At 35.4% G+C, this 19,308-nt stretch overlaps 1 protein-coding gene across 1 annotated transcript; it reads left to right on the forward strand.

Moving 5' to 3' along the window:
* Positions 1 to 3,095: 3,095 nt before the first annotated feature.
* Positions 3,096 to 18,993, forward strand: LOC587599 (vacuolar fusion protein CCZ1 homolog). Its single transcript, XM_030984479.1, has 14 exons — positions 3,096 to 3,257; positions 6,038 to 6,135; positions 6,738 to 6,831; positions 7,477 to 7,599; positions 8,436 to 8,519; positions 9,473 to 9,648; positions 10,375 to 10,456; positions 11,199 to 11,242; positions 12,630 to 12,744; positions 13,264 to 13,297; positions 13,921 to 14,032; positions 14,840 to 14,986; positions 16,464 to 16,591; positions 17,860 to 18,993. Exons 1-14 carry the CDS (start codon positions 3,180 to 3,182, stop codon positions 17,913 to 17,915), a joined length of 1,371 nt encoding a protein of 456 aa, XP_030840339.1. The 5' UTR covers positions 3,096 to 3,179; the 3' UTR covers positions 17,916 to 18,993.
* Positions 18,994 to 19,308: the final 315 nt, after the last annotated feature.

Raw genomic sequence — 19,308 nt, forward strand, 5'->3', positions numbered from 1 at the left:
AATGTATCGAAATTTATTAATGCAAATATTTTGGTGCTTTAACTTGTTATAGGTTTCTTTACACGCATTTTATATTGTAAAGATGGAAGGTGACATCATACGGAGTACGTTGTGGAGGTCTGGGATATCCAGCTCCATTAGTTGTCCTGTATGATGTTTTTCCTGATATTATTCATATATTTGCGAGGTACAAAATTATTGTTATAACAGGTGATTTAATGTTTTTTTAAAGAAGCCATCCTGTACCAAGTTGGTACTTAATAATGTTTGTTTGGTAACTGTATATAAACAAAAAGATAAAATTAAACAGTTGGAGTCTACATTTAGTAGAAATTAACTAATACATATGTGACAAAATAGATTTGTCTGAGTTTTATAATGTTAGTTAGAAGTAGATTCCATGAGATAATTATAGACCGTTGGTTGTTGCTGAGACTGGGAATGTTGAGATTATTATGATACATAATTATACAGGTTTATGAGAAAGGGTGTTAATTGTATGTATATAATAAGGCATGTTTAGTCTTGCTTCCAGTGAGATGTTTGGTTCTCATGGTGAAGATGTTGATTGCTCAGTTGAAATTTTTCTCTTTCTCATGGGGGTTTTATAAGGAAAGAATGGAATTAAGGAATATATGCATGTAAGTTGTTTGTAATGTGGTTTATTTAACAGGTTGTGTATATTTATTATTACAATTACCAGTTGACTTTGCAGGATGTCATTGTGTTGTCATTTTAGTGGTTATACCCTTCCATGTTTGGGAGCAGTTAAAATCAAGGGATGATGTTTATGCCTGGCTTTGATTTGGGGGTCTAGGGTTATCCAGCTCCAAAGAAGAGGAAGGGCATGACGTCATCCTGACATTATATTCTGTTGGTTGGTTATACATGGTGGGCAGGACATTGCATTCGTGGGTCTTTCTGGTTAATTGGTTGTAAAATAAATAAATTTAGATATTGTTGTATAATGTGATTATGCATGGGTAATGAGTGTTTGACATTACCAGGTGAATGTTAACTGTAATTTGTTAAAGTGTTGGTTAATGAAGCCCAAATATGCTGTGTTGATAGTATATTGACAAAATTATGCTTTAAAGCAACAAAATTATGTATTGCTTGGTTAAATGATTCCCAGTTGGTAATCTAATATTTTATCTTAATTTTGTACGATCTCCAGGTGCAAGATCGTTTTAGTAGGGGAGATTTGTAGTAGTACGCTCATTTGGGCTAAAGGGGGCGCTAGAGCCATATAAGAGCCGAGCTGGGTTGATTAATTGTATTCACCTAAAAGTTAAAGAACATTAATTATGTTTCCAATAGTATGCCGGGAACGGGTAAACAACCCCTGGGTTTGAATTCTTGCATTAGATTAAAGTGTTCATTTCGAAAAACACGTTGGGAATGAATTCCTGCGTCAAGATGTACAGGTGTTCATTTCCAATAACAAGTTAGACAATAGACTGTTTTGCCGGGGACGCGACATTCTCGCGAAGAGATAGACTCCTCCCATTTTTGTCGGTGACTAGATCAGATAACACTCATCTATTATGCTTGTCATTGGTTATAATTAATTAAAGGTATAACTCCTCAATTAATTGGTCGGATGACCTAAAGGGTAATTGGATATATCCCGTTTTGCAATTGGTTGGCTTCGTAAGAGCCCTCCTGGTTGGCTGGCAATATCATGTATTATTACCCGTATCAGACATCTGAGCTGGTCATTTACAAAACCGTATTGCCCTAGTTTTCACTAGCAGTGGGAACGGAGGGGTATATTCTTTGTATTTTCCTTGGTCTCCCTGCGCGTATTGACTTTGCGTGTAGAGACGAGTGAAAATATACCTTGGTATTTTCAACGGTCTCGCATTTTCATTGCGCATCTATTAATATTATGCGTACGAGAACCTGCGCACTTTGCGCGCACTCTATTGTGACGTAATAATCACACCAAATACACACTGTTTGTAGTGTATTGAAAATTTTGTCAAGCACTGGATGCACAGTGTTGGTTTGACAAAGTTTGTTCAGTTCTTGAGATTGTCATGGTGGATGTCTGTATTTGCTCTAGATGTCTGATTTGGATAACAATAAAAATATTGACTGGCTTTACTTTCGGGGGATATCAGAAATATTGACCGCGCTAAGACCATATTGCCCTCGTCTTTCGACTCGGGGCAATATGATCTGAGCTTGGTCAATATTTCTGATATACCCCTCAAGGCCAGTCAATATTATATAAATATCTAAGCCTCATCGGGTGCCGCAGTATTTAAATGCGAGGTGCGGGATTTTGAAGGGAGTTTTTAGTTCATATTATTTGAGAGTAGATATTATTTGAGAGTTTTTATTTCATTCCTTTACCATGTTCAGTAGGATGTGCTGCTAATTTCAATCAATAGGGCCGCCCAGCCTCTGAGAGAAGCAGTTTATTTACCATGTTCAAATAATAATAATACTCGTCGTTTGCAACGATTGAAGCTTCGGCTGATATATATATTTAATAAAGTGGACTTCAACTGTAATTCCGAGCTTCTTGTGTTTCATTTATGTTTGAACTTGTCATCTTCAACTCATTTACTGGCCCACCACAATATTAATGAAAAATTCTTGTCCTTTTGGCCAAAGAAGAAAGCATATATGAACTCCATGCTATTATGGCTCGAATGCCAGTGAGTCTATCCCGAAATCGAGGACGAAGCAAATGACCACCTGCCGTGAGTTACATGGATAACTCTCTTTTATTCAAAAAAATGCTTATTATAAAATCTCACTTTTTTACACTGATTTTTTTCTTCCTTCGATCCACGGGGTCCACGCCCATTATGTGGACATACATTTTTTTGTAAATAATACGTGTATTTTCAGTTCTGTGCGTGTCTAGTCTTTGATTCAGTAAACCTGCAGTCCTCCTCTTCTCTTTCTACGTTAAAACTTTTTTCTTTTTAATTATAAGATATTTCTACTATTTCAGTCAGCCCTTGTCTTATATAGATTTTTATTAAATTTCATTATAGAACTTCTAAAACTGTACTCGTCATGTTGAATAATTCGTTCTCGATCTAAAATAAAGCTGTTTCTATTCGATTCTCGGGTCCCTTGGAAAAAGACTAGCTGACTTGACGGATGAAACAGAAAGAAAGCAATTATCTGTTTGTATTAGTACGAATTACCCATGAACAATGACGACACAGAGGAGTATAGTAAACCTTTCCAATTTCTTCATCTACAATCCAAATATAAAATGCAAAGAAGGGGAGGTAAGTACAGTCAATGCCCTTATCAAGACAAATTTAGGGGTCTAAATTCGAGTGATTTGTAGAACGTACCGGTATAATGTGGTCCCATTTATTGCAAATTGTGTACGGCTTACAAAATACAAGGCCTTTAAGAACCATTAATTCAGGCGCTTGTACACAACTGTGACCACTTGGATCCGTGACTCCGGCGTGGAGATACACAACTATAACACACCAAAAATCATCTATATCTTCCACAATTGTTCAAATAATGGTCATGATTTAAGTTGTTATCTTTCTTGCCTGTTTCGTGTCAATTTTCTGATCTTTTTGGAGTAGGCCTAGGCCTAGAGGAGTCTAGAATCTATTTTTCATAAAAACAAAGACATTAGGCCTATACATTTTTACACAGGTTTCACGGCAAACAGCTGCACAATACAAGTGCATACCGACAGTAGGCCAGGTTGGCGACCAAGTTAGCGACCGTAATGATCATCATCAATTCATAATGTGAATTACTTGCATGTATTTAAATTAATGAGGATCTGAGATTACAGTCGCTAACTTCACACATGCCTGCACGTTCAATTTCTCACCCACAAATATTTACAGGGTTTTCTGTATGCATGACATGGTAAGGAATGGATCAAGCTTTCTTGGCTGAATTTGTGTTTACAAGGAGATTCAACAACAGAAATCTAAAACGTTTACCTATTCAATTATTTAATAGAATTATAGATCTAGATATCATTTCGTCTGTTTATCATTACTTTCTTTAAATGTAGACAGTACATTGGTAAATATTTTATGGGATATTATGGACATGTATGCACATGTAACTTGTGCACCTTTGCCAGAACGCAGCCTCTTCTTTAAGACAACTATAGTGTTGATGGCTTGATACCCTTGTCAGAAAAAGTTTACCCTTACCCTTGGTATTTTAATTCTGAATAAGCACAAAGTATGCTCTGCACTGATGAGAACGCTGGCTATTACATTATTATTTCATGGCAGTGGGTGACCACTAACCCTGTAAGTTGGGGCTCTGATCGGATCGGAAGATCGGAGCGACACCCTTGAACCTTTGATCGGTATCGGATCGGAAGAGCGACAAAAAAAATTGGCTGATTTTTTTTTTTTTTTTTTGGATTTTTTTTTATGACGAAAATGTTCAAGTTTGGGCTATCAAATGCTCAAAAAAAATTCATGGCTGGGATTATTTTGTCATTTGGAGTTGTTGTAGACCATGTTTGTTGATATCTAGTGCCTTTAGTCACCGGAGTGTTGGCTCAGTCAGTAGAGCGTCCGCCTCACAACCGGGAGGTCGTGGGTTCGAACCCCGGCCGCGTCATACCAAAAGACGTTAAAAGATGGGAGTTGTTGCTACCTTGTTTGGCGTTCAACAATAAGGGATAGAGCAACATCGATCTGGCGCTGCTCAGTGGCTGCCGGGCTCACGATCAATTGGGCAAAAAGAATTTCCGTTTCGGTTTAATAAAATTTGGAGTGGACTATTAGGCTATTATTATTATTATTATTATTATTATTTTCATGACTTTGAAATTAATAATATTGGTCTAAGAGCAGAGGCAAAACATGCGGGCCGCCATCTTGGATTATAATGTAGATCTAGATCTAGGTATTTTTTTTTTTGTAATGACGAAAATGTTCAAGTTTTTGGCTATCAAATGCTCAAAAAAAATTCATGGCTGGGATTATTTTGTCATTTGGAGTTGTTGTAGACCATGTTTGTTGATATTTAGTGCCTTTTCATGACTCTGAAATTAATAATATTGGTCTAAGAGCAGAGGCAAAACATGCGGGCCGCCATCTTGGATTATAATGTAGGTATGCACTATAATCCAAGATGGCAGCCCGATCAGGGGTGATCGGATCGGTATCAGCGTCCGATCCGATGATCGTTTACAGGGTTAGTGACCCCTGATATAGTATCTAGTTTAATTGTACAGCATTTTACAAAATAAATCCATAAAGTTATGAGTGGCATTCCAATTTATTACTGAGTATATTAAACATGAAACCAATTAGGATTTTAGTAAGAATTATCCATACAAGTTTTACCATTGAAAAATTCTTGACAAGTTCATCTTAAATGTCATTTATCTTCAGCTGACATTCAAAGTTAAATGTAAATGATCAACTGAATGGTAATGAAATATATTGCTAATGACCACAACTGGTCATCACTATTCACTAGTATACAAGTAATACACAGCAGTGAGGGCATTAGTAAGAATTACCCACACATGGTACCTTCGGAACAGTCTAACACGCCCGAGGCGGTAACCGAGGGCGTTTGGACTGTTTTGAAGGTACCGAGTGTGAGAAATTTAATTTTACCAATTCCCGAACAAAATGATGTGTATTATTTGTTTTATAAGATTATGTTTTATTTGTTTTATAAAATGATGTTATTTAACATAATTTTTTTACTGATGACCGGTCATTATCCAAATTACGCGTTAGGCAAAATAAATGCCTGGTCACGTGTACGCTCTCAACCAATCATTTGATTTGGATAATACCTTCTAATGCCCAGTCAATAAAAGATGTTAATGAACTGTTCACATGCATGGTTGCTGCCCAGGTGGGGTACTCGAGACATACTGTACGGGGGTGTGCTGCTCTAATGGGTCACTTTATCTCAAAAAATCCCTAAACATGGGTCCCATTTTTAACAAAAATTTCCCTAAACATTATTCCATTAGAATCTACATGTATGTGGTCACTTTGTATATAGTTTATTAACAGTCTGTGTTATTCTCTTTTATGATTTCCAGGAGCAAAAGAAGATTATGTTTTATCACCCATCTAACATTCCTGTTGATATGCAAACAAGACATATAGGACTGTGTATGGGAGTCATCATGTTTACAGAGTAAGAAAATAAATTTCATTGTAAAAATTAATTTTGTTTTACCTGGTATTGCAATTCCTTATATTTTGTGTGTGTCTAAAGTCATCATTTAATAACATGCACAGATGGTATGGAGGTGCCAGAAAAACCTATGTAAAGTGGTTGATCTGCATTGCAGAAAATGAATTGGAATAAACATTACAAAAAGTAGCCCTTGAATATCTTAACTATTTAAAGGTAACACAACCTTTGTAATTAGTTTTATTTGTATGAAAGCAGAGAATTAAGGGAAGCGGTATGGTAAAATTTGAAATAAATGACACCAATAATAAGAAATTTATGAAATTTGAAATCACTAAATCTGCCTAAATCTCAAATTTGCAGTTTGGTCATGAATTTAGACCTGTACAACTTTCCTGTTTGTACAGTACAAAAATATCTTTAATTTCTGTGTTTCTCCCGAGCAAATTCTCCCTTAGGGTACTACTCAACATATATTATGGATAGCATATTATAGGTCATCTAGTAATACTGTTGCTTAAAGCACAAGATATGCCAATATGTTTTGGTTGGCTCAAAACCCTTTATACATGTAATAAATCTCTTTTATCGTTTTATTATAGGACCTTTGATCCAGATAAACCATGCCATTCCATGCACACGCAGAAAACCAGACAACTATACCTCCATCCTGAAGAAGACTTCTGGGTTATTTTGGTCAGTATCTATGACAATTAAAGACAATAGAGTACTAGTGGTAAGGTGTAAAATACTTGTATTTAATAGTTTGACTGGATATAATGCATGTTGATATGCCATCCCTAGGTCAATGTTCAAGTTAAAACATAATACAAGTATTGACAGTGATTTCAATGGACGCATAATGGTTTCAGAATAGATACGGTATATCTGTAAACTCTTGAATTGTTCTATTGGTGGTGATGTTTTCTGATGAGGAGGGAGTGTGTTTTAGAGTTTGGAAGCAGTGTAGGGGAAATATATTTCCATGAATTAAAGGTGGGATTTATTTTGTTTTTTAAGGTAAAATTTGAATTGTGGCAATGAAGGGAAATATAATTTCACACATTCAAATCATACTAGTTGTTCCAATGGCATGTCAAACATTGATACAAATAGTTTCAGTTGATGTGATTTCTAGAAGGTTTGTTAACATTTGGCTAATCCACATTTGAATGGGGTCGGACACCCCTTTCTTGATGAGGTAAAAAGCTATACTCTGTCTTCAGACAAAGATTAGTGAATGAACCCTAAGCGAATAAAATGACTTGAACTAATAAAGGCATTGGACAACCCATCTTTGCTAGTGTTATTTAAAGTCTTTCCTTTTTATATCTCCTGCAGACAGTAACCATACCCTTCACAGAGAAGACTAAAGATGGGAAGACATACCATGAATATCATGAAGATGATGTACAAGACAGTGTCTATCTGGCAGTGCTCAAACATGCTTATCAGTTATTCAAGGTAATTGAATGTTTGTGATCTAGAGTATTATGTAGCCATGTTGTATAGTGGCAATGGCTGGTGTGAGAGATCTGTGAGTGTGGGGGACGTGATTTTGTGTTGTTTCATTTTGATCTTATTAAAAATTTTGTACATGAATGTAATTTGCTGGTATGATTGTCATCAACAAAATTTGTCATGTGTTGTTCAAAAGGAATAATTATTGAACAACTGTTGATGAAAAACTGTCCCCTAGACTGTTACCCCCTGGACAGTGAACCAAAGCCACCCCCCCCCTCCCCCGTGACAAATACCCCCTAGGACAATAACCCAAGTGTCCCTGTGTAAGTAACCGACCCCCCCCCCCCCCCCTTGCTAGTTATTGTCTGTTCACCCTTTTTTTGGCAGGTATTGTGATCAAGGTGTAGTAATGGGGGGGGGGGGGGTTATCTTCAGGAATAAGTTATCCTAGGGGGTAGATGTCCTGATTGTAGTTGTCTGGATGTAAGTGTCCTTGAGGTAATTTTTCCAGTGCAATCGTCTGCAGGGTTGTTAAACCTAATACAAAGGACAGTGTAGTTAATAAAATACAAATGTTTTGTTTTTGACAAACACATACTGGTATTGTGTATGTCTCTGTTCCAATTCCACAGGCATTAAACAGCCATCTTTGATAACTCTGCAGTTTTCTTTTAATTTTGCATTAAACATCCAATTAATCCAAAAGAGTGTGTTGTCCCTTTTCATGAATATATTGGGAAGTTCTGGAAATAAAATATTGCGAAGCGTTATGAAATACTCTTTGATGTCAAAGAAAGAATGATTTCACTTCATCTTTTGTTTTCTTCCCATCTTAGTTGTTCATGGGTACCTTCACTGATAACATGAGACTACACGGTGTAGAGGATCTCAAACAGAGACTCAATCACTTCTTCTCAAGAGTAAGTCAAGGTCAAATTCTCTTCTTTATCTCTTATCTGTGTGGGCATACAGTATATGTGTCTTTGTCTGTCTCTGTTTTATATTTTTATTAGCTGTGTCAGCTTACACCTGTACCTGCTCCCCTTTCTTTGCATTCCTCTCTCTCTCTCTCTCTCTCTCTCTCTCTCTCTCTCTCAAACCCTCATTCTCTTTCTGGCTCCTCTTTCTTTGCATTTCTCTCCTCTCTCTCTCTGTCTCCCTCTCTCTCTCTCTGTCTCACTCCCTCACTCATTCTCTTTCTTTCTTGCCCTCTCTCTATTATTTCTTCTCCTGCCCATCTGTCCCTTGCGCTGTATGTCTTTTATGTTGCCCTATCACTATTAGAAGCAGTACCAGTAGAATGCTGTCTTGAGGGGAGGACTCTATTTTGACACTAAAACACTATTTCGTAAAGCCTTTAGCCTTGCCTAACTCTGTCGGTTTCTGGCAGCTAGGACCTATGCAATGCAGTTATGAAGTCTCACTGCTCTGATACTACAACTGACAAATTCCAAAATCAGTGTAGTTTTCAATTCAAAATTTGTGAAAATTGCTAACATTTAGTTAAGTTTAGCTTATTAAAACTGAAGATGATAAAGTACTAGGACTGTATTGCTTACTTTATATTTCTTTATGCTCAGTGTTTCTGTCCTAGGATTAATACCATAATAGTTTACAGCCTTTATATTTGTAGTATATTATTTTTAATAATAATGAAATTATGTAATTTTGCAGTATCTTTTTATATTAAACCTGAGACTATCAAGCGGTGACATCCTAGAGATTCAGAATCGGATTCAGTTTCTACCTGTGTACAACAGCCTGTACATGTATATGCATCCGGTGCTTTTTATTGTACATTGAGACTGTTAGTCTGCATAATTTCATATGTGGTAATTAAACTGAATTCAATTGATTTGATTTGATCTCTCAGTATCTTTCCAACCTGAGGTTATCAACCAGCGACATTCTAGAGGTTCACAACGGAATCCAATTCCTACCGTTAGACAAGAACACCTATCTACGCATCCAGTGCTTTATCAATCTAGTCGAAGCTTCCTTCACACCCATCAAATACACAGCATTCCTCTACAATAACCAATTAGTATGGTAAGCAACATATTCAGTGTTTAGGGATTAGTTCATGTCCACATATCATCTGCAGAACCTACATGTAGGTATTGTTTCATGGAGCGGTCATAAGTACAAGTTTGCCAACATCCCTGAGTGTTTTGAAATTAACATGCGTTTCAATGGGATGTTGGCAAACTTGTATTTATGGTGGTTTGGGGCAATAAAGCATTTTCGCAATGGAATCACATTCAACGCATAAATCTCTGTTGATTGCCATGTTACAAGTTATTTAATTCCCCTGTTACGAATCATTATATCTTCATAGTCAGAATGCGAATTGCCTACATTAATTGTTGCTAGGTAGAACAAATGTTATGGCTTGTCCTATCTAACAACACGTAGAAGCGATTTTATGCCATTTTAAAACAAGATGAAATTTGACTGTTTGAAGACATACTGCCAATTTCAAGATTTGATTTGAATTATATTCATTAAAATTGCCAACAAAATACAAATTTTCATTGAGGCCTACACTGAAGACTGTTGAAGAGAGACAAGTGGTATTTACTGGCAGGTATTAATACAAATGTCTATAAGAAACATTGTTCAATGGGGATTTTAAAATGTAATATTTATAGTTCGGTGGTCTTTGTATAAAGGTGGTTTCTAATTCAGGTTATAATCTCAACATTGCACTCTAATATGTGGTATGCAATGTGAGTCCTAATTCTCATTTTTGTTGTAATCCTTAATTCGTTTTAGGAGTGGTTTAGAGCAAGATGACATGAGAGTGCTTTATAAATACCTCACAAACGGTCACTTTCCGTCCTCCTTAGATACAGAGGTGAGTTATATCAGGCATAGACTATTGTGCCCAATATATTCAGTAGTTGTCACTAAAAGTCACCTAAAGGCAATACACTAGTTTTTGATGATAAAGAGTTAAAATCAACTCAAATGTATCCCAGGACCTTGCAAAGTTAAATTTTTTCTATGCTGAATTTTCCAATTCTCAATGTTCATTACTTTACAAAATGGAATGAGCGTCCTATACAAAGTGTATAAAGTGGGTTCAAGAATGTAGGAAATCTAATTAGTCAAATGATGTAATCATGTAAACATGCATCAGTTTCTCCTACCATGCTTACTGTACAAAGAAGTCCCCATCAAAAAGCGATAACCCACAGCTAAATGCATACATGCCAACTGTTCAGATTAAAGAGGAACATTCCTCTTTTTGGAGAAGATAATTATCATTTTAATGCAGGTGTTCCTCTTCCTTTACAAATTTGTCTGTAGTATTGAATAGGAGAGTTAGGATTGTTCCTCTTTTTTTTTTAAATAGCATAATTTGTACAGATTTCTGATTTTCAAATGTTGGCATGTATGTAAATGTGATGAAGAGATACACGTTGGTATTAAAGATATACTTGGTTTAGTCACAATGATCTGGATAATGAACTCGACAAATCTCATTCAATATCTGGTTGTGACTTAACCTGCAAACAGTGCATATTCACTAATGCACTTGCAAACATTTGCATACTAATTTTTACATTATTTTTTTTCTCTTAAAATTCCGACAGCTGAAGGAAACTCCAAAGTCATCCTCTGCTAATCACTATGGAAAGTAAGCATGCTTCACATTGAATCATTAAGAACCAGTCCCACCTCAATCATAATCATAATCATAATCTGTATCCATGTATCACACACCTATAACGATGACAATAAAAATGGTCCCATCTGAAGATTTTGCTTACTTAAAAATAATTGGTGTTTGGACACTGCTGTTGTGGCTTCTTCTGAACTGATGTTACATGTAAAGCTAAATTATTCATAGCCTTACCAAGTTTTGCATTTTTTTTAAATATGTAAACAATTTATTTGTCCCAATTTATTTTTGTTGAGAATGTGACGTAGTAAAGCTTACATCTAAAAAGTATTCAACAAAGGCCCTAATGCAATCAGTCCACATTTCATTCTTGAGTTACAAAAAAATAAAAAATAAACTTTAAATTTGGTAGGGGTATGAATAATTTAGTTGTTACATCAAAGGAGTGACATTTTTGGCTCACAGATATTATCATTGAGATCTGTCCCAATAAAATTGTTTTGGAGCCATCTCACTGAGAATATAAATCCATCAAATACCTGTAGGTTCATTTAAGGTGGGACCTATAACAACAATTTACAATTGGCTATATTTGTATTCAAATTTAATGCACAAATATTTGTTACATATTATTTCATTCACCTGTTACAAATAAATATATTTAATAGTCAGAATGCAAATTGCATACATACGTATTGTTAGGTGATACAAGCCATAATGTTTGTCCTACCTAGCAACAATGTATGTAAGCAATTTGCATTGTGACTATTGAAATATATTTATTTGTAACAGGTGAATGAAATAATTTGTAACAAATATTTGTGCATCAATTTGATTACATTACGAAAATGGTCCACCCGGTGTTCATGTTCCATGTAAACAGCAGATGAGGGATTTGGGAATGATTTATCATCATCATAGTTGAAGTGGAATGGCCCTTATGTCAATATTTGAATGTGATGATATTATTGGAACCAGGTATATATGGTCCATGACCTTCTGTTTTTAGACCAACTGCAAGGTACCCAAACTATTTAGATCTTTGTAATAATGATTGTTATAGTAAGTCATCATCTTCTGCAACCATTTTGGTACATCTGAAATTTGATTATGTTATAAATTTGCAAATGCTTATACCATTTTGAATAGGATTACAGGTATAAGACAAGCAGAGCAAAATATACATATATCTCTGTTTATACTTTCATGACACTTAGTCTAAAAATTGATCCTACACAATTTATTGCTTTTATAGCATTTGTAGAAAATATCACTCTATACACCTTGGTTTGTCTTTAAGCAATGATAACATCGTATCATGCGATATTTAAATGTATTTCCATGTACATACAAGCATAGAAAAAGTGTAGAATATAATGTGCTGTTTGTTTGCTTACGCCAGGTTTGTAATGGGTCCTCAGAATCTATCAGATCCAACGTCATCAGAGAGCAAGGTTCCTAAACTTCACATTACAAAAGATGACCATATAGAAGAGCTATTCCTTATTGTATATAGGGTAGGTACACCCCCCCCCCTCTCTCTCTCTCTCTCTCTCTCTCTCATGTTCATTCTTCATAGCTTTCAGTGACACTTGATACACTGCAAACAGTATCTCAAGACTAGTATATTGCATACAGTACATGTATGTCGAAAACAAATTGATTATCATAATGTATCAGTAGTAATATCCTTCCGGCATATAAAGATTTTTCTGATCTTGCTGAAGAATTTTCTCTTTATGCTGTCAGTGAAAATTAATGAATAAATGTATATATATATATATGTACATATGAATATGCATAAATACAGCTTAATTACACAACTTTATATTACAATATTATGTATAGTTATTACTTTGTCATCACCAGAACGGAATGTATCCCATGTTTTGTATCCTATTTCTGTTCCATGTAAACTAGATGTGCCTGAGCCTTTTCTTTTCACATGTGAGCGAAACACATATGAATGTTGAGCGTACATTGGACAGATAAATACATTGAATTGAATATGCTTTGTTTGATTTCTTTGTTCTCAGGCAATGAGTGCTACAATATGTCTGATGGTTGAAGGTGAGTACACCAACTGATGCTGTCAAACTTGAGCCTTCATGACATAAAACTTTCACATAATATTAACTCCCTCCTAGCTTTTGTTGACTAATGGAACAACACTCCACTGCCACAGTTGACTTTTGTCATACATACCGAGTATCTGGACAAAATTATTACAATTCTAACAATGTGCCAGTCTCAGGAATCAATCCATATCAAATAGAGAATTAAACATTTAGTGTTGTTTTAATCTTTTTAGGAAAGGAGTTTTTCTAAGGGCTTAATTGAATTTTTTTTTTAAATTCAAATTGGCAGGAAATATTCTTTTTCTCATTTATTGCTACAGTTTTGTAATAAACTAATGTCTCTGAAAAACAAATACATGGGGAGGAACTTAGTTGAAAGTTGAGAAAATGGGCAGTTTTTATCAACAAAATGATTTTGGACCTCTCAACATGTTGCCAATTTAACAGTTTTAATGCTTATTTTCCTCTTTGAAATTCCTAGCATCAAATGCGATACATGCATGCAACAAAAAAGGGTGAAGTCTATGCAGAAAAGTGAAATTTATGTTAACTTGATGGCACCATGAAAGTTAAGTATGAATATTTTGCTTTGTATTTACTGATTAATTCTTGTAGGTTCACAGCTTCCCAGTCATGAATGGTATCAGAATGTAGATAGCTTTCTAGGACCTCAACTCAGCAGTCTAGCATCGGATGTAGGAGAACAGTATGCAAATAGGAGAACAAGGTAATAGTTGTTATGGTGATAGTTTCCACAAGGATGACGATGAAGATGATGATTATGATGATGGTGATGAAGATGGAGATAGTGATAATGATTGCAGTGATGATGACAATGATGATGATGTTGACGTTGATGATGATGATAATTGATGATGATGATGATAATGGTAATTAAGCTGCTTATTATTTTACTTGCTATTAATACATTCCTTATTCTTAGTTATGTTAATGTAAATTACATTCTACTTTTAAAGATGAAGTTGAGTTCTGGTCATGCGATTGCTTTGTGAAAGAAACGGTGTGGAACCGACCAGAAAAGGTTGATCATCTAGCATATAAGAATTTGTGTGTATTGCAAGGTTCTGGAATCATCAAAATGATAAGAAATTTGGCCAAATCTTGGTAAAGTTACAAACACTTGCACAGAAAGATGTATATGGGACTACACGTACACGTGGCGTAAAAAGCCGGCCCCCGATTTTTATGATGTTACATGCATATTTAGAATATGAAGGCATTTGAAGAGCCATGCTTTTCAGGGAACATGTCTTAACTGATGTTCTTCCACACTTGCATAATAAGAATGAGTAATGCTCACAAATTATTTTTCACCTCTTCCCAGAACTCAACCTTCTCTTTAAGTGGAAATGTATTAATTCTCTTGAATGTTGAAATGAAGAAATTTGATTCGAAAAAGGAAGATAATGGTGACTTTTGCGATGTTTTTATATTACATAATTTATAATGAACCATATTTAAGGGTCTTTTCCCCATTCATCTCAAAGAAACCCTTTTTGTTTAATGCTTTCAGTTCCTCAGGTCAAGAGTTCAAATTCGTCTATTTCAATCAGATGAACCTAGCTCAGAAGACGACCGTCCATGATCGCAAGACGCTGGCATCCAACATCAACCCAGAGACTCTAAGGCTAATAGCAGACATCAATGCAGACTTTGAAAAGTAGGTTTAAACTTCTTCCTTATCCTCTCTCTCTTTCTCTCTCTTTCTCTCTTCCTCCTTTCTTACTCTCTCTCTCCCTCTCTCTCTCTCTCTCTCTCTCTCTCTCTCTGACTCTCTAAATACCATCTCTTTCTCTCTATATCCCTTCCCTCCCTTTATCTCTCTCTCTCTCTCTCCCTCTCTCTCTCCCTCTCTCTCTCTCTCTCTAAAGACCACATTCCTTGTTTCTTGATCACATTATTGATTGTAAATTCTAGTTGGCTGTGACAACAGAACCTAATTCATGCTGACCAAGCATGAGAAGGAATTACTTCTTGTTTTTTTGTAGGGTCGTCAGCTATTTGGAACATAGTTCTCAGAAAATTTGCTTACGTACATCATAATAATAAGAAAGGGTTTTTCCCAAATTGGAATGACCTTGTCAACATTGACACAATATGTGAAGTGAACTATGGAATATTGCTCACCACCATCCAATGTCATACATGGACATTGTACTGTACCATAATACATCCTGGTTAAAACAGTCTGAAATGAGAATATTGTTCTAAATTTCAGCATTGAGGATGTGTGAAGTGAACTATGAAGTATTATTATTTACCCACCACTGCCAAATATATCACACATGGACATTGTACTCTCACATATTACATCCTGGTTAGGAGAGTATGAAATCACAAATTCTTCCAAACTTCAAATGTACCAATATCATAAATTGAACTCATACATTCTCTGTTTGGAACCTGAAGGGTGTAAACTTTGAGTTAATATATATATATGAGATAACGCCCTTTTAGCTTCAAAGAGACAACGTTACATCCTGGTCAAAGATATTGTCAACATGAGAGCTGGATTTTTGGGAAACAACAAAATGTTGAAATGTGCTATTATTATAGGGTAACAAGAGATGAAAAATTGCACCTTTTTTGTCAAAATCTGTGTTTACTAAACCATAATGTAAATTATTCTTTAACTTCATCTTGATTTGGAAACTTGAGATGTAATTGGTCATTATAAGCTGATCTTGGTTTTTGGAAACTATTTTTATTCTGTTTCTATAGTACATTAAATATGGCTTGATTACTCTTCCATTCATCAAATTTGATGTGATGACCTGTGACCTATAGCCTTTAAACCAGATCTTGCAAGCAAAATGCTGAAAAGAAAATTCATAACAATTGTGAAGTTAGAATCCTTCTTACCATGTATTCCATTAACTTCCAAATACATGTGATGTTGGAAGCTAGATGTTCATGCAACAGTCATCAACTGCCATGATAATATTTTGACCTTAGACCTTTTGACCTGAGGTCATGATGCAGGCAATATGTATATACTGTATAGATGGAATTGCAAATGATATTGAGTCAGTACCCTTCTCAATATCTCCAATAAGGGACCAAACATTTGTAATAAATATCCATTTGTATCAAATAAGATATAATATGATATTATTTAAACTGATATTTGACCCTAGGTCAGATGATGCAGGTGAGACACTAATGAGGACAATGTCAGACTGTTGGGTTGTGGGTAAGAAGTCAGACCAGAGGGAGTTCTATGTAGTCATCAACCAGAAGAATTCTAACCTTATAGAAATCAATGGTAAGTAAATCTTTTGATGAGCAAAATTCACTAAAATTAATAGACCATTACATCTTAGGGGAAGAGTGTGTTTCCACAGGCTGATTTCATGCAAATGTATTACATGTACGTTATATGGATTAATGATTGTAGAGATTCAAATGATAGGAGGAAATAAGGATATTGACTTTACTTTTTGTCTGTGCATATATATACTCTATTCATTTACAAAATGATAATTATGGTATACTAAACTGCTTTCATTAGAACTTATGGACAGACATCAAGATTGTTTGGGCAAATCTGTTGAGGAATTTTCATTTCAGTTTTCTTTGTGCTAACAGGGCTCTGTTTTACAGTTCTATATTAAATGGATTTTTTTTTTAAAGCCAATTGTATGCACATAAGTTCAGTAGCTTAAAATCATTACATACACTGTGCACTGACAGGTTCCTGTTGACATTATGAATTCACCGAGGTGACAAGCATAGCACTGTCATTGAAGTCAGTGAAGATCCATAATTCACTGGTGCATCAAAATCAGTGCATGGTTTATTTGATTTATATCCCTCATCATAAAATGAAAAACTAAAACTGTAATCTATAAACTATAAAGAAGTGCATGTGCAAATAAATATCAGCTCACACTTTATTTTAACTTATTATGGATAACAGGCTGCATGACACAGGACTAAATGAATATTTTAACATAATTTTTAACGTTTAAATAATATTTGAACGTTCTTGTATAGCTCATAACACATAGGAAATGATGCACTGGTTTCATAGTTGTGAAATTTTACAAAGTGCTAAATAAGTACATTGAGTGATTTCAAGTTGGGTGTTAGTGTTAGTGTTTAGACCAGTCAAGAGCTCTTAAATCAAGCTAAAAATTTGCTGATGTAATTAAGAGCCTGATACCGATATCAATATCGATACCTTAACACTAACACCAAACTGGAAATCAACATTTGCTTATTCCCTAGGGGCTAGTGTTAGTGAATAGGACATTTGTACATAAAATATTAACACCAGCCACAAAGTATTCAGCAGACGACAATTTTGCATTTTTGCAAAATCGATAACACTAGTTACCCGAAGCTGACGATATTCAGAGGTCAAAGCCTTTACATCAGCTGATTTCCATTTCGGTGTTTAGAGCTGGTGTTAGTGTTTATTAAACACTAACACCAGCCCTAAACACCCAACTTGAAATCACTCAATATATGTTTTCACATGTTGATACGCCCTAATCATTTGGTCTTGTTTTGTTTTGCTCTACATTACAGAGGAGGTGAAGAGGTTATGCAGTAGTCATTTCTCAAATATCTTCTTCTTGGACTGAAGATTTCTAGACGACCGTATAAACAAGACAATTAGCTGGAGCTCTATAGGCATGTGTGCAATCACATTTTAAGCCACAGTCAACCTCAGCAATTTTGTTTTAAATGTATGAATGAATACCGATTGGGGAAATAGAAAAAAAGGGAGTTTCATGCAACAAGTGTTTAGAAGGATCCTCACTAATCTCTGTGTTTTAAGACATAGTGCATATTGTGCCCTATCAGTTTACTGCAGCATTATGTGAACAAGACTTTATACGATCATGGTAAGTTGGTTACTGCAAAACATTGACTGTATTTATTATCTACCAACTATGAAAGAATCATACGGAATGATGTACGAAAGGGCAAAGGATGATGATCTATACTGTAGCAGCAAGCTTTATTTTGTTGTGTTGCGCATGGTATACCCCACTTGTTTCCATCATTGAAATGAGGAAGTGCAACTATAAAGATCGTAAAGATCAAAGATCATGCGGAGGTGTTGTGGTCTAGTGGATAAGTCGCCTGACTGCAGATTTCAAGGTACGGGGTTTCGAGTCCCGCCGCGGCACTAATGTCCTATGGAAAGACATTCATCCACATTGGCTACTCTCCACCCAGGTGTTAAATGGGTACCCGGTAGGATGCGAAAGTTAATGAGGTTAGATGAGCAAGTGTGCGCTTGTAAAAATGATGTCTAGCTGGAATGCTCCCCAGGAAGTGGAGAATGTGCATACACTGTGTGCGGGTAAGCCTGAGTCCGAAGACCGGGGCAATAACATGTAAAGCGCACTGATACATTTTTATTGGAAGAGAGTATACAACTTGTAAACGAGCAATTTTCTCTGCAAAAGAAACTTTCACGCATTGCAAAACTGGTTGCAAAATTTGAATGTTTGATTCATGTGAAAGTTACAGTATGATACAAGTTATGTGAGAAATTGCTATGGTGACTGTGGTCTGTTGATATGCTGTGTGGTTAATCATTCAAACTAAGATGATTTAAGGTTTGGGGTTGAAGGTCAGGCAGGATTTTGATTGAAAGTGATATATATTGCCAATAAAAACAAAGCCTCAGCCATCTTACAATAAGAAAAATATACTAAAATAGACCTTGTATTGCACCTAAATATATTTCCTACAAAAGAAGCTGATAAAACCCCTTTTCGCAAATAAATTTTTCAATTTTTTTTTCTCCTTCAGATAAATTTTTCTCAAAACTTGAATTCTGTCACGCTAAATAGCGACACCTTAAAGTTTGGAACAACGATCCACTAATAACAATAGAGGTGTAATGTGGGACAAGAACGATGGTTATTTGAAGTTTTAAACTACAAGCTTGCCATAGTTTTAATGTTTGACTAAACTTTAAAATTTACATAAACCAAAATATGTCTGCACGTAAATGAAGCC

Source organism: Strongylocentrotus purpuratus, unplaced genomic scaffold, assembly GCF_000002235.5.
Source record: "Strongylocentrotus purpuratus isolate Spur 01 unplaced genomic scaffold, Spur_5.0 spur5_scaffold_14, whole genome shotgun sequence".
NCBI classification, from domain to species: Eukaryota; Metazoa; Echinodermata; class Echinoidea; order Camarodonta; family Strongylocentrotidae; genus Strongylocentrotus; species Strongylocentrotus purpuratus.